The sequence below is a fragment of the Scyliorhinus torazame genome, chromosome 12, assembly GCF_047496885.1.
Source record: "Scyliorhinus torazame isolate Kashiwa2021f chromosome 12, sScyTor2.1, whole genome shotgun sequence".
In the NCBI taxonomy this organism is placed as follows: domain Eukaryota; kingdom Metazoa; phylum Chordata; class Chondrichthyes; order Carcharhiniformes; family Scyliorhinidae; genus Scyliorhinus; species Scyliorhinus torazame.
In genome coordinates this window covers 92,422,910-92,437,224 of record NC_092718.1, presented here as the reverse complement: position 1 = coordinate 92,437,224, position 14,315 = coordinate 92,422,910, and the positions used below count along the sequence as shown (strand labels likewise).

Sequence of the window (14,315 nt, the reverse complement as noted above, 5' to 3'; positions counted from 1 at the left end):
TGACATGGTGGCACAGTAGTTAGCGCTGCTGTCTCACAGCACCAGGGATCCGGGTTCGCCTCCGGCCTTGGGTGACTGTCTATGTTCTCACCGTGTCTGTAGGGGTTTCCTCCAGGTGCTCCTCTTCCCTCCCACAGTCCAATATGTGCACATTGGGTGTACTGGCCATGCTAAATTACCCCTTAGTGTCCAAAGATGTCCAGGTTAGGTGTGGTTATGGAGATAGGGCAGCGGAGTGAGGCTAGGAAGGGTGCTCTTTCAAAAGTGCACTCGATGGGCTGAATGGCCTCCTTCTGCACTGGAGGAATTCTATGGAAACCAGCCTCCTCTGACAGTGTAACACTCCCTCAATACTGCCCCGATGATGCCGCTCTCCCTCAGCATTGATCCACTGAAAGTGCACCCTCCCTCAGACTGTGCAGCACTCCCTCCATACTGACCACTAAGTGCAGCACTCACTCAATACTGACCCTGTCAGTGCAGCACTCCCTCAGTACTGACCCACTGACAGTGCAGCACTCCCTCAGTACTGACCCTCTGACAGTGCAGCACTCCCTCAGTACTGACCCCTCTGACAGTGCAGCACTCCCTCAGTACTGGCCCTCTGACAGTGCAGCGCTAATTCAACAGTGACCCTCTGACAGTGCAGCACTCCCTCAGTACTGACCCTCTGACAGTGCAGCACTCCCTCAGTACTGACCCTCTGACAGTGCAGCACTCCCTCAGTACTGACCCTCTGACAGTGCAGCACTCCCTCAGTACTGACCCCGGGACAGTTCAGCACTCCCTCAGTACTGACCCTCTGACAGTGCAACACTCGCCCAGTACTGAACCTCTGACAGTACGGCACTCCCTCACTATTCACCTTCTGACAGTGCAGCACTCCCTCAGTACTGATCCTCTGACAGTGCGGCACTCCCTCAGTACTGACCCTGACGGTGCAGCACTCACTCAGTTTGGATCCTTACAGTGCAGCACTCCCTCAGTACTGACCCTCTGACAGTGCAGCCCTCCCTCAGTACTGACCCTGACAGTGCAGCACTCCCTCAGTACTGACCCTCTGACAGTGCAGCCCTCCCTCAGTACTGACCCTGACAGTGCAGCACTCCCTCAGTACTGACCCTGACAGTGCAGCACTCCCTCAGTTTGGATCCTCTGGCAATGCAGCACTCCCTCAGTGCTGAGCTGGGAGTGTCAGCCTGCCCTTTTTAATGCAAGCTGCTCTCCAATTTTAAATGTGCACCAGAAGCTGACGGATACAAATAAAAACACGTTCAGTGCAACAGTTTTGCAGAAGGCGATTCAAAAAGTCGTTTTTCTCTCTCTCTCCACAGATGCTGCCAGACCAGCTGAGCATTTCCAGTTAGTGAACAGATGTGACTCAGTCCTGAACTCCTCCTGGCAGGCTGACTGCAGCTTGCAAACTGCTTCTGCTGTAAAAAAAAGAGACAGAAAAGTTGTTTGTGGGGAGGATACAGAGGGTGACAGGCCGCAGTGTGGCTGCCATGTGACGGGATGTGATGCTGCAGGAGCCTGACCCCAGCCCCATTCATTCACAAATGGCTGCGAGTTGCCTGCTGACCTTCAGAGCAGCACATGGAAGGCAGGAGGCAGGGGCGCAACCTAACCTGAAGCCGGCTCAGCCCCGCCCTCGTCCACATGACAGACAGCGGGCGGCACCAATCAGGCGGCGGCGCCGGCCGCGTCCCTCCAATCAGCCAGCGCGGCGGCACGCGCAAAGTTTGTGTGCGCCGCGCGCCGCGCCTCAACCCACCTTGAGCTTGACCCCTGACCCCGCGCCCGGATGGACAGCCCGTCCGGCCAATAGACGGCCAGCGAGGTGACGTCGGCGCGGGTGGCGGACCAATAGCAAGGCGGCGCGGATGGAAGGGGCGGGACTAAGCGGATGGGGCGGGACGAGCCGGAGAGTTTGGTTGCGCTTTGCCGGCTCACACACACACACACGGGGGAGGGGGGAAGCGAGTGAGGGGAGGGGGCTGGTTATATTGCTAGTTAGTGACACTTTCCCCCCCCTCCCTTTGACTAGTTAGTGGCCGAGTGGGAGCAGGAGCGTTCGCCGGGAGATGGGGAACGTGTTGGCGGCCGGCTCGCCCTTGCCCGGGGCCGCCTTCGCGGTGCCGCCCGGCTTCTCGGTGCCCCCGGTGCCGCTGGGCCCCGAGCAGCGGGCGGCGGCCGGGCCTGCATCCGGCCCACACAGTCCGGCCCAGGGCAAGCTGCCCAATCCGGGCACCTTCGAGGAATGTCATCGCAAATGCAAAGGTAGGAAAGAGCTGAGGGTCTGTGGGAGGGGGTGGCAGTGGTCAATGCGCCTTGACCTCTGACCCCCTTCCAGTGTGCCCCCCCCCCCTCTCAACCTCCAACTTTTAACAACATTTAAAATGATGCACAAACCCCACCAATGGGGGTGGGTAACAATACTCTGCCCCACTCTCAACCCACAAGAGGTAAATTGCATGTGGCCAGGGTGAGTTGGCAGGGGTCAGCCCCCCATCTCCAATCTCTGACCATTGTTTTCTGCACCCACCTGCCCATCTCTGACCGTGACCATGGTGGAACCCACATCCCACCTCTGCCCATTGCGGACGATGGTCCTCCACTACCCCCCCCCCCCCCCCCAATCTCAAATCTTGTGGCCACCCCACCTCTCCGGGTTCATGCGGTCCAACTGGTCAATGCCTTTTCTGCCAATCCCCCCCCCCTTTCTACACTGAACCTTGTGATGTAGGCTGGTACCCCATGGTGCAGAACTGGGCCGGACCTGCTGTCCCATCATATGGTGCTACCACTTGGGTGCAATGACACCATGTTGTTGTCCGCCGTCTCCCCTTCTGTCAGGGCAATCAAGATTCCGTGGTGCGTGTCCTGGAGATTTTGGGGATCAGTACTCACTCCCTCAGCGCGGTGCTGTCACAGAAGCAGATCGCCCCACCCGGCATGCTGGGGCAGGCCTGAGGGACTGAATGGCCTCCCTCCAGTTCCCTTGGCCATAGATTGTCACCTGGACTGTGCACGAGGAAAGACATTGTGTTTATACCATCTGTTTCACAAGCCCAGGATGTCTCAAAGTGCGTGATGGACGTTGAGGCACTTTTTGAAGTTGTCACATGTTGAGTGAAGGAATTATTGTACTTGTTGTTTCTGAAACATTTGTTGTACTTTTATTCTAGATCAGCAGATTGACTTTGTGATTTGGTTGCACGGTTCCTTTTGATGCTTTTCTCATTTTCCCAGCTCTGAGCATCTTGCGTTTAGCTGGGTTTTGGATTCTGCGGTATGAGCTGGAGTAATGCCGGATCTCCCCCGATTAATTCACAGGAAGTGGGACCTGAACAAAACTCTGACTCTCACTCCCTGTGCCAGCAACAAGGGTGGTCTCCTTGGCACTGTCTGGTAGATGTCAAAAATCCCACGGTCACTCAGAAGAGCAGGGGATGGTCAGGGATTGGGGCCTCCTCACATTGTGGGAGGGTGGATACTGTGGGAGCATGTGCGGTGGGAGGGTGGATGCTGAGGGAGTGCAGCACTCTGGGAGGGTGGGTGCTGAGGGAGCGCGCACTGGGAGGGTGAGGGCTGAGGGAGCACCGCACTGTAAGAGGGTGGGTGCTGAGGGAGCGCCGCATTGTGGGAGGGTGGGTGCTGAGGGAGTGCTGCACTGTGGGAGGGTGGGTGCTGAGGGAGCGCCGCACTGTGAGGGTGGGTGCTGAGGGAGCGCCGCACTGTGAGGGTGGATGCTGAGGGAGCGCCGCACTGTGGGAGGGTGGGTGCGGAGAGGGTGCCGCACTCTGGGAGGGTGGGTGCTGAGGGAGCGCCCCGCTGTCGAAGGGTGGGTGCTGAGGGAGCGCCCCGCTGTTGAAGGGTGGGTGCTGAGGGAGTGCCCCGCTGTCAAAGGGTGGGTGCTGAGGGAGTGTGCACTGGGAGGGTGATGGCTGAGGGAGCGCCGCACTGTAGGAGGGTGGGTGTGGAGAGGGCGCTGCACTGTTGGAAGGGTGGGTGCTGAGAGGGCGCTGCCCTCGGGAGGATGTGTGCTGAGGGAGCGCCGTGCTGTGGGAGGGTGGATGCTGAGGTAGTGCCGCACTGGGAGGGTGGGTGCTGAGAGAGTGCCGCATTGTGGGTGCGGTGAGGGTGGCGCACTGTGGGAGGTGAGGGAGCGCCGCACTGGGAGGGTGAGGGCTGAGGGAGCGCTGCACTGTGTGAGGGTGGGTGAGGAGAGGGCACCGCACTGTGGGAGGGTGGGTGCGCAGGGAGCATCTCACTGTGGGGTGTTGGATGCTGAGGGAGCGTCGCATTGTGGGAGGGTGGGTGCGCAGGGAGCATCTCACTGTGGGGTGGTGGATGCTGAGGGAGCGTCGCACTGTGGGAGGGTGGGTACGCATGGAGCATCTCACTGTGGGGTGGTGGATGCTGAGGGAGCGCCGCACTGTGGGAGGGTGGGTGCGCAGGGAGCATCGCACTGTGGGAGGGTGGATGCTGAGGGAGCGCCGCACTGTGGGAGGGTGGGTGCGGAGAGGGCGCCGCACTGGGAGGGTGGGTGCGCAGGGAGCATCTCACTGGGGTGGTGGATGCTGAGGGAGCGTCACACTGTGGGAGGGTGGGTGCGCAGGGAGCATCGCACTGTGGGAGGGTGGATGCTGAGGGAGCGTCGCACTGTGGGAGGGTGGGTGCGGAGAGGGTGCCGCACTGTGGGAGCGTGGGTGCACAGGGAGCATCTCACTGGGGTGGTGGATGCTGAGGGAGGGCTGCACTGTGGGAGGGTGGGTGCGGAGAGGGCGATGGCGTTCTGTTGGAGCCAACTGCAGTCCCTGTCTCGCACCTCCAGCTCTTTCAATCTTCCTCCTCTCAGTAACCTCTTCCAACCCTGTCACCCTCCCTATCCCGGTAGCCTCCTCCAGCCCCTATATCCCTCCCTATCTCTGTAATGTCCTCCAGTCCCTACAACCCTCCGAGATCTCTGCACTCCTCCAATTTCAGCCTCTTGAGTTTTGCTGATTCGCATTGCTTCACCATTGGTGGCTGTGCCTTCAGCTGCCTGGGGCCCGATCCTCTCCTAAACCTCTCTTCTGCCTCTCTCTCTCTCTTTGCAGATTCTTTAAGCCTTCCCTCTTTGATCACCCATTTTGAATATATCTTGATGTGATTTGGGGTCAGATTGTTTCTATTGTGTCCCCTGTGAAGTAGCTTGCAATGTTTTATTCTGTTAATGGTGCTGTATAAATGTGAGAAATTGTCCTGAGGCTTTGCCTATTATCGATAAGGTGGAATTCTTTGTGCTCAGGCACTGTGTTAATTGTTGTTTAATTGCACGCTCTATCTTTTTTATTCCCAGAACTTTTCCCAATTCAGATGGAAGGTGTGAAACTCATCGTCAACAAAGGTTTGAGCAACCACTTCCAGGTCAGTGTACCCAAGCGGTGCATCATGGTGTTTGTGATGGGAAGAAAGCCATGACGGGAGTGCTGAATCCATGGGGCAGGTTTCTGAAGGGGTACGGTGTCAGCAGACAGAACAAAGAACAATACAGCACAGGAACAGGCCCTTCGGCCTTCCAAGCTTGTAGCGGTCATGATACCAACCTTTGCCAAAACCCGCAGCACTTCCTTGTGCCGTATCCCTCTATACCCATCCTATCCATGTGTTTGTCAAGATGCCTTTTGAACGCCGTTAATATATCTGCTTCTACAACCTCCCTGGCAGCGTTTTCCAGGCACACACCACCCTCTGCGTAAAAAACCTACCTCGCACATCACTAAACTTTGCCCCTCATAGCATCCTCAGGTTCATACAGCCGCGAAGGGGGCCATTCCGCCTATGATTCCTGTGCCGTATCTTTGAACGATCTCTCCAATTAGTCTCCACTGCCCCTCCCCTCTGCTCTTTCCCCCATATTCCTGCAAACTTTTCCCGTTCAGGTATTTCTCGAATTCCCCCCCTTTTAAAAGTTCCGATTGAATCTGCTTCCACCGCCCTTTCAGATTACAACAACTCGCTGTGTTAAATAAAAGTTCTCTTCCTCCCCGCCTCAGATTCTTTGACCAATTCTCTTCCTCTGGTCTCCCTCTGGTTACCGAGCCTCCTGCCACTGGAAATGCTTTCTCCTTATTTACTCTGTCCAAACACCCCTCAGTACTTTGAACATCTCGATTAAATCTCTCCATTAAAATTCTCTGCTGTAAGGCGTACAATCCCAGGTACGTCCAGGCTCTCCGCATTAACTGAAGCAACTCAACCCTGGGAACATTGAAGTAAATCTCTGCATCCCCTGCGAGGCCTCAACATGCTTCCGATAGTGTGCGGTGACCAGAATTGGACAGGATCCTCCAACTGAGGCCTGAACAATATTCTTTCAATGTTTGCAATACTTCGGTCAAATGAAAATTGACTATATTTTTCATAGTTTGTATGTTAAATGTTCCAAACTAGAGTGATTTGAACCTCCATGTGTCCTTCTCCAATGTAAGAGGCATCTTTCTATCAAGCCATTGCATATTTGGAAACCTCAACCCCTCCAAACTGAATTGTCTCTCGATGTGTGTGGTCCTTGTTACAGGAAACAAGCTGCCAGTTTGTTCACTATCTCCTATATACACACACACACACACACACACACACACACACACACACAAGTGAAATAATAATCAGCATATCTGTCTGGAGGGGTTGGTTGATGGGGTCAGCACCACAGAAAACTGCTTTTCCACGAAAGAGTGGCCGTGGTATCGTTTATATCCGTCCGAGAGTTAATACAGGACCTAGGTCTAACGCATCATCTGAAACATGATCCAACTGACAGTGCAGCGCTTCCTCAGCACTGACCCTCTGACAGTGCAGCGCTCCCTCAGCACTGACCCTCTGACAGTGCAGCGCTCCCTCAGCACTGACCCTCTGACAGTGCAGCCCTCCCTCAGCACTGACCCTCTGACAGTGCCGCGCTCCCTCGGCACTGACCCTCTGATACTGCCGCGCTCCCTCGGCACTGACCCTCTGATACTGCCGCGCTCCCTCAGCACTGAGCCTCTGGCACTGCCGCGCTCCCTCAGCACTGAGCCTCTGACACTGCCGCGCTCCCTCAGCACTGAGCCTCTGACTGTGCCACACTCCCTCAGCACTGACCCGCTGACAGTGCAGCACTCCCTCAGCACTGACCCTCTGACAGTGCCGCGCCTCCTCAGCACTACCCTTCGACTTTACTCTGGGGTAATTCTCTTTTGAATGGTGTCCGACATCACTGACTCAGGACTTTACACTGGAATTTACTGAGTCCTATCTAGAAGGGGAACTCCTAAAGCAACAAACTCGCTTCACACCGTGAACAAATAGTGATGTGTTTTACCTGCTGCTACCTGTTTTCAGTGTCATCACTTTAATTGAAGTGAGAATATCCTTCTCTCTCTCCTGGTATAGGTTAATCACACCGTTTCCCTCAGCGCCTTAACAGAATCCAGCTATCACTTTGGAGCAACCTATGTCGGCACGAAGCAGCTCAGTCCCACGGAGGTAAGAGCGGCTCTCTCAACACAGAGAAGAACATGGATTCTGACAACAATATATATATATCAGAGCCCAGTCATGTAGCCATGGTGATTCATATAGAGAATGATGTGGAGATGCCGGCGTTGGACTGGGGTGAGCACAGTAAGAAGTCTTACAACACCAGGTTAAAATCCAACAGGTTTGTTTTGATGTCACTAGCTTTCGGAGCGCTGCTCACCTGAGGAAGGAGCAGCGCTCCGAAAGCTCGTGATATCGAAATAAACCTGTTGGACTTTAACCTGGTGTTGTAAGACTTCTTACCATATAGAGAGTAACAGATACCCGGGAATGAGTTGCAGACTGGAATCTAATCCAGGTGTTCGGGATGGTTTATATACAGAATAACAGATATCCGGGAGTGAGTTACAGACTGGAATCTAATCGAGGGGTTCAGGGCCGTTTACAAATAGAACAACAGATTCACGGGAGTGAGTTATAGACCAAAATCTAATCGAGCGGTTCGGAGGGGTTTATGTATAGAATAACAGATACCCGGGAGTGAGTTACAGACTGGAATCTAATCGAGAGGTTCGGAGGGGTTTATATATAGCATAACAGATACCTGGGAGTGAGTTACAGACTGCAATCTAATTGAGGGGTTCGGGTAGTTTATATATAGAATAACAGATAACTGGGAGTGAGTTATAGACTGGAATCTAATCGAAGGGTTCAGGGTTTATATGTAGAATAATAGACACCAGGAGTGAGTTACAGACTGGAAAGTAATCAAAGGGTTCAGGGTGGTTTGTATATAGAATACCAGATACCCAGAGTGAATTTCTGACTGGAATCTAAACCAGTTGTTCTGGGTGGTTTACATACAGAATAACAGATTCCCGGGGGTGAGTTACAGACTGGAATCTAATCGAGGGGTTCGGAGGGGTTTATGTATAGAATAACAGATACCGGGGAGTGAGTTACACACTGCAATCTAATTGAGGGGTTTGGGGTGGTTTATATATATAGAATAAAAGATACCCGGGAGTGAGTTCCAGACTGGAATCTATTCGTCGAGGGGTTCAGGTAGTTTATATATCGAATAACAGATAACTGGGAGTGAGTTATGGACTGGAATCTAATCGAGGGGTTCGGATAGTTTATATATAGAATAACAGATAACTGGGAGTGAGTTATAGACTGGAATCTAATCGACGGTTTCTGGTTGGTTCGCATACAGAATAACAGATTCCCGGGAGTGATTTACAGACTGGAATCTAATCGAGGGGTTCGGAGGGGTTTATGTATAGAATAACAGATACCGGGGAGTGAGTTACACACTGCAATCTGATTGAGGGGTTTGGGGTGGTTTATATATATATATATATATATATATATATATAGAATAAAAGATACCCGGGAGTGAGTTCCAGACTGGAATCTAATCGAGGGGTTCGGGTAGTTTATATATCGAATAATAAATAACTGGGAGTGAGTTATGGACTGGAATCTAATCGAGGGGTTCAGGGCAGATTACAAATAGAATAACAGGTACCCGGGAGTGAGTTATAGACTGGAATCTAATCGACGGGTTCTGGGTGGTTTACATACAGAATAACAGATTCCCGGGAGTGAGTTACAGACCGGAATCTAATCGACGGGTTCTGGGTGGTTTACATACAGAATAACAGATTCCCGGGAGTGAGTTACAGACTGGAATCTAATCGAGGGGTTTGGGGTGGTTTACATACAGAATAACAGACACCCGGGAGTGAGTTACAGACCGGAATCTAATCGAGGGGTTCAGGGTGGTTTACAAATAGAATAACAGATACCCGGGAGTGAGTTACAGACTGGAATCTAATCGAGGGGTTTGGGGTGGTTTGCATACAGAATAACAGACACCCGGGAGTGAGTTGCAGACTGGAATCTAATCGAGGGGTTCAGGGTGGTTTACATATAGAATAACAGAAACCCGGGAGTGATTTTCGGACTGGAATTTAAACCAGGTGTTCTGGGTCGTTCATATATATTTTTAAAATTAATTTACGGGATGTGGGTGTCACTGGTTAGCCCATCATTAGTTGCCCTTCAGAAGGTGGTGGTGAGTTGCTTTCTTGAACCGCTGCAGTCCTTGGGTTGTAGGTACACCCACTGTGCTGTTCGGGAGGGAGTTCCAGAATGTTGCCCCAGTGACAGTGAAGGAACGGCGATAGATTTCCAAGTCAGGGTGGTGAGTGACTTGGAGGGGAACCTCCAGATGGTGGGTTCCCAGGGACCTGCTGCTCTTGTCCTTCTAGATGGTAGTGGTCATGGGTTTGTAAGGTGCTGCCTAAGGAACCTTGGTTAGTTACTGTAGTGCATCGTGTAGATGGTACATATGACTACCACTGTTTGTCGGTGGTGGAGGGTTTGAATGTTCGTGGGAGAGTGAGCAGTCAAGTGGGCTGCTTTGTCCTGGATGGTGTTAAGCTTCGAGTGTTGTTGGAGCTGCACTCATCCAGGCAAGTGGAGAGTATTCCAGTACACTCATGGCATGTACCTTGTAAGTGGTTGACAGTCTTTGGGGGGTCAGGAAGTGAGTTACTCACCATAGAATTCCTAGTCTTTGACCTGCCCCAGAAGCCACAGTATTAATGTGGCTAGTCCAGTCCAGTTTCTGATTAGTGGTAACCCCCATGTTGATTGTGGGGGATTCAGCGATGGTAATGCCATTGAATGTCATGGGGTGATGGTTAGATCCTCTCTCGTAGGAGATGGTCATTGCCTGACACTTGTGTGCCGCAAATGTAACTTGCCACTTGTCAGCCCAAGCCTGGATATTGTCCAGGTCTTGCTGCATTTGGACACGGACTGCTTCATTATCTGAGGAGTCGCGAATGGTGCTGAACATTGTACAGTCACCTGCAAACATCCCCACTTCTGACATGATGGAAGGGAGGTCATTGATGAAGCAGCTGAAGATGATTGGGCCTAGGACTCCACCCTGAGGAACTCCTGCAGTGATGTCCTGGAGTTGAGATGATTGACCTTTGACCACCACAACCATCTTCCTTTGTGCCAGGTATGACTCCAACCAGCGGAGAGTTTCCCCATGGATTCCCATTGACTCCAGTTTAGCTAGGGCTCCTTGATGCCATACTCGGTCAAATGCTGCCTTGATGTCAAGGGTAGTCACTCTCACTTCAACTCTACTTCAGCTCTTTTGTCCATGTTTGATCCAAGGCTGTAATGAGGTCAGGAACTGAGTGACCCTGGCAGAACCCACATTGAGTGTCCATGAGCAGGTTGTTGTTGGGTAAGTGCCACGTGATAGCACTATTGATGACTCTTTCCATCACTTTGCTGCTGATAATGTGTAGACTGATAGGGCGTAACTTGTCTGGGTTATATTTGTCTTGTTTCTTGTGTACAGGACACACCTGGACAACTTTCCACTTTGCCGGGTAGATGCCATTGTTGTAGCTGTACTGCAATAGCTTGGCTAGGGGTGTGGCAACTTCTGGAGCACAGGTCTTCAGTACTATTGCCGGAATATTGTCAGGGCCCATAGCCTTTGCAGTATCCAGTGCCTTCAGCCATTTGTTGATATCACGTGGAGTGAACCATATTGGCTGAAGACTGACATCTGAGATGCTGAAGACCTCTGGAGGAGACCGCGATAGATCATCCACTCGGCACTTCTGACTGAAGATTGTTGCGAATGCCTCAGCCTTATCTTTAGCATATAAGTGTGTTTCTCTATTTATTTATCTCGGTGAACCACAAGCCTTTCCCTTATATCAATCAAATGACCACACAACCAGTTAGTTAGTTCAAAAGATGGTTTATTTACATACATAAGAGTTATCTCAACATGCAAACACAATACTACGAGTTTAACTACACCTATCAGCTACAATAACCTATACTTAACTTCAGGGCGACCGGCACTGTGCAAATGGATAAAGGCCTTTATCTGGATTTCACTTGGGTGGTTCGAAGAAAGTGGCTCTGTCTCTGTTGGGCTCAACCGTCCGGTAGCGATCGTTGGTCTTGAACTTAGCTGGCTGTTCCTGCTGCAATTGGGTAGGCACAGGCTGGATCCAAGAGGGACAGAACACGTGGCTGCGCTCTCTTTTATCCCCCTGGGATTTTGCGCTCTTTGGGGCGGTCCTTAAGCTTGGACCCAATAGTTCGACAGGGCTCTGATCACTCTCTTCGATTTCGGCCAATAAAGGGGCGGATGCCTTGGTAGCTGGGCGGGTCCTGAGCGGTCATTGACCTTGGCAGTTGTGCTTTCTGAGCAAGTGGAGTGGCGCCGATCAGTCTGTGGCTGTACAGGTTGTTTGATTGGAGTTCTATTGTCCTGGGAAAATGGGCCATTAAAATGTAAACGAGCGGGGGTTTCGGTCAGGTCTGGTTACCTGTGTTTTAGATACACATAGACTCTGTATCTGTCTGAGTTCTGGGTTGGCCATAATTCCCATGGCCCTTTTCAGGTGGCCATCTTAGATGGCTACAAGTGCTAGGCTCCTCGATCATTGAGGATGGGGATATTTGTGGCGCCGCCTCCAATGAGTAGCTTAATTGTTTAATGCTGTTTTTTACACAAGTAGGCTTGTGATGTAGCTTCACCAGGTCGCCACCTCATTTTACGGTGTACCTGATGTTGCTCCTGGCATGCTTTCCTTCTCTCTTCATTGAACCAGGGTTATCCCTTGGCTTGGTGGTAATGGTAGAGTGGGGGATATGCCGGGCCATGAGGTTGCAGATTGTGGTTGAATAAAATTCTGCTGCTGATGGCCCCCAAGCACCTCATGGATGCCCAGTCTTGAGTTGCTAGATCTGTTTGAAGTCCATCCCATTTAGCACAGTGGTACTGCCACACAACATGATGGAGGATGTCCTTAATGTGAAGATAGGACTTTGTCTCCACAAGGACAGTGAGGTGGTCACTTCCACCGACACTGTCATAGACAGATGCATCTGCAGCAGGCAGATTGGTGAGAATGAGGTAAAGTATGTTTTTTTCCTCTTGTTGGTTCCCTCACCACCTGCTGCAGTCCCAGTCTAGCAGTTATGTCCCTTAGGACCCGGCCAGCTTGATCTGTGGAGGTACTACCGAGACACTCTTGTTGATGGACATTGTAGCCCCCCACCCAGAGCATATTCTGCGCTCTTGTCACCCTCAGTGCCACCCTAGAATAACAGATACCCGGGAGTGAGTTACAGTCTGGAATCATATTGAGAAGTTCGGGGAGGTTTGTATGTAGAATAACAGAAACCTGGAAGTGAGTTGCAGATTGGAATTTAATCAAGGGTTTTGGGGTGGTTTATATATAGACTAACAGATACACATGAGTGAGTTTCAGGCTGTAATCTAATGGAGGTGTTTTTGGGGTGGTTTATATAGAGAATAACAGATCTCCGGGAGTGAGTTACAGGTGGAATCTAATCAAGGATTTTGGGGTGGTTTATATACAGAATAACAGATGCCCAGCAGTGAGTTGCAGGCTGGAATTTAATAGAGATTCACTGGAGCGAACTACTATAACAGATATCTTGTGTTTTATTTTGCAGGCATTTCCCGTGTTAGTAGGAGACATGGATAACACAGGCAGCTTGAACGCACAGCTCATTCACCAACTAACAAACAAAGTTAGGTCGAAAATGGTGTTACAGGTGAGTGCATTGGGACTGCCTGGCAACAGACCTGAGGTGCATGTGAGAAGTCTGATTGGAGTGTTAGGCTGGGCCAGAGAGATTGAGGTCTCCTGCTATCGCTAGGATGCTCTCAAATCAGCTGCTGGTGGCCATGTATTGGCTGACTGTGGCTATAAACATCAAATTTCAAACCTTTTGTGGAGGCATTGGATGGGATCTTTTACCTGTATCTTAACCTATGCTGTACCTGTCCTCCGAGTGTTTGATGGGGCAGTGTAGAGGGAGCTTTACTCTGTATCTAACCCCGTGCTGTACCTGTCCTGGGAATGTTTGATGGGGTTAGTGTAGAGGGAGTTTTACTCAGTATCAACCCCATGCTGTATCTGGCCTGGGAGTGTTTGATGGGGATAGTTTAGAGGGAGCTTTACTCTGTACCTAACCCCGTGCTATACCTGCCCTGGGAGTGTTTGATGGAGACCGTGTAGAGGGAGCTTTACTCTGTATCTAACCCTGTGCTATACCTGTCCTGGGAGTGTTCGATGGGGCAGTGTCGAGGGAACTTTACTCTGTGCCTAACACCATGTTGTACCTGTCCGTTCTCTCCAGACGCAACAGTCAAAGTTTATAAACTGGCAGGTGGACTCGGAGTATCGGGGCGATGACTTCACCGCGACATTGACATTGGGAAACCCTGATATTCTCCTGGGATCGGGTAAGAAAACAATCCCATTTCTGTAGCACCTTTTACCGCCCGTGGTATCCCAAATCAGGAGGAGGCCCGTCCAATCCCCTCAAGCAAGTTACACAAGAACAGGAGGAGGTCCATTCAGCGCCCAACCCCTCTCACCCTGCTAGACAGCAAAAGAATGATCTCCACGCCCACCCCACCCCCAAGCCTGTTACACAGGATCGAGATAGAGCCACCACAACAAGCACCGTGTCCCAGTGTTAAACAGACACAAGCCATCTCCCACCAGGACTGTGTCCCAGTGTTACACAGCGACAGACTCGCCTCCACCAGCACCGTGTCCCAGTGTTACACAGCGACAGACTCGCCTCCACCAGCACCGTGTCCCAGTGTTACACAGCAACAGACTCGTCCCCGTCAGCACCGGGTCCCAGTGTTACACAGCAACAGACTCGTCCCCACCAGCACCGGGTCCCAGTGTTACACAGCAACGGAT

General features: G+C 51.7%; 1 protein-coding gene across 1 annotated transcript in view; it reads left to right on the top strand.

Annotated features, from left to right (window-relative positions):
• The first annotated feature begins 1,936 nt into the window (after positions 1–1,936).
• The window catches only part of LOC140386556 (mitochondrial import receptor subunit TOM40 homolog), a 117,533-nt gene continuing 105,154 nt past the window's right edge, over positions 1,937–14,315 (top strand). Inside the window, exons 1-5 of the mRNA XM_072468977.1 lie at positions 1,937–2,280; positions 5,345–5,412; positions 7,420–7,512; positions 13,048–13,149; positions 13,738–13,843. Coding sequence (XP_072325078.1) covers positions 2,085–2,280; positions 5,345–5,412; positions 7,420–7,512; positions 13,048–13,149; positions 13,738–13,843 — 565 coding nt within the window. The 5' untranslated portion in view covers positions 1,937–2,084. The remainder of the gene's footprint in view (positions 2,281–5,344; positions 5,413–7,419; positions 7,513–13,047; positions 13,150–13,737; positions 13,844–14,315) is intronic.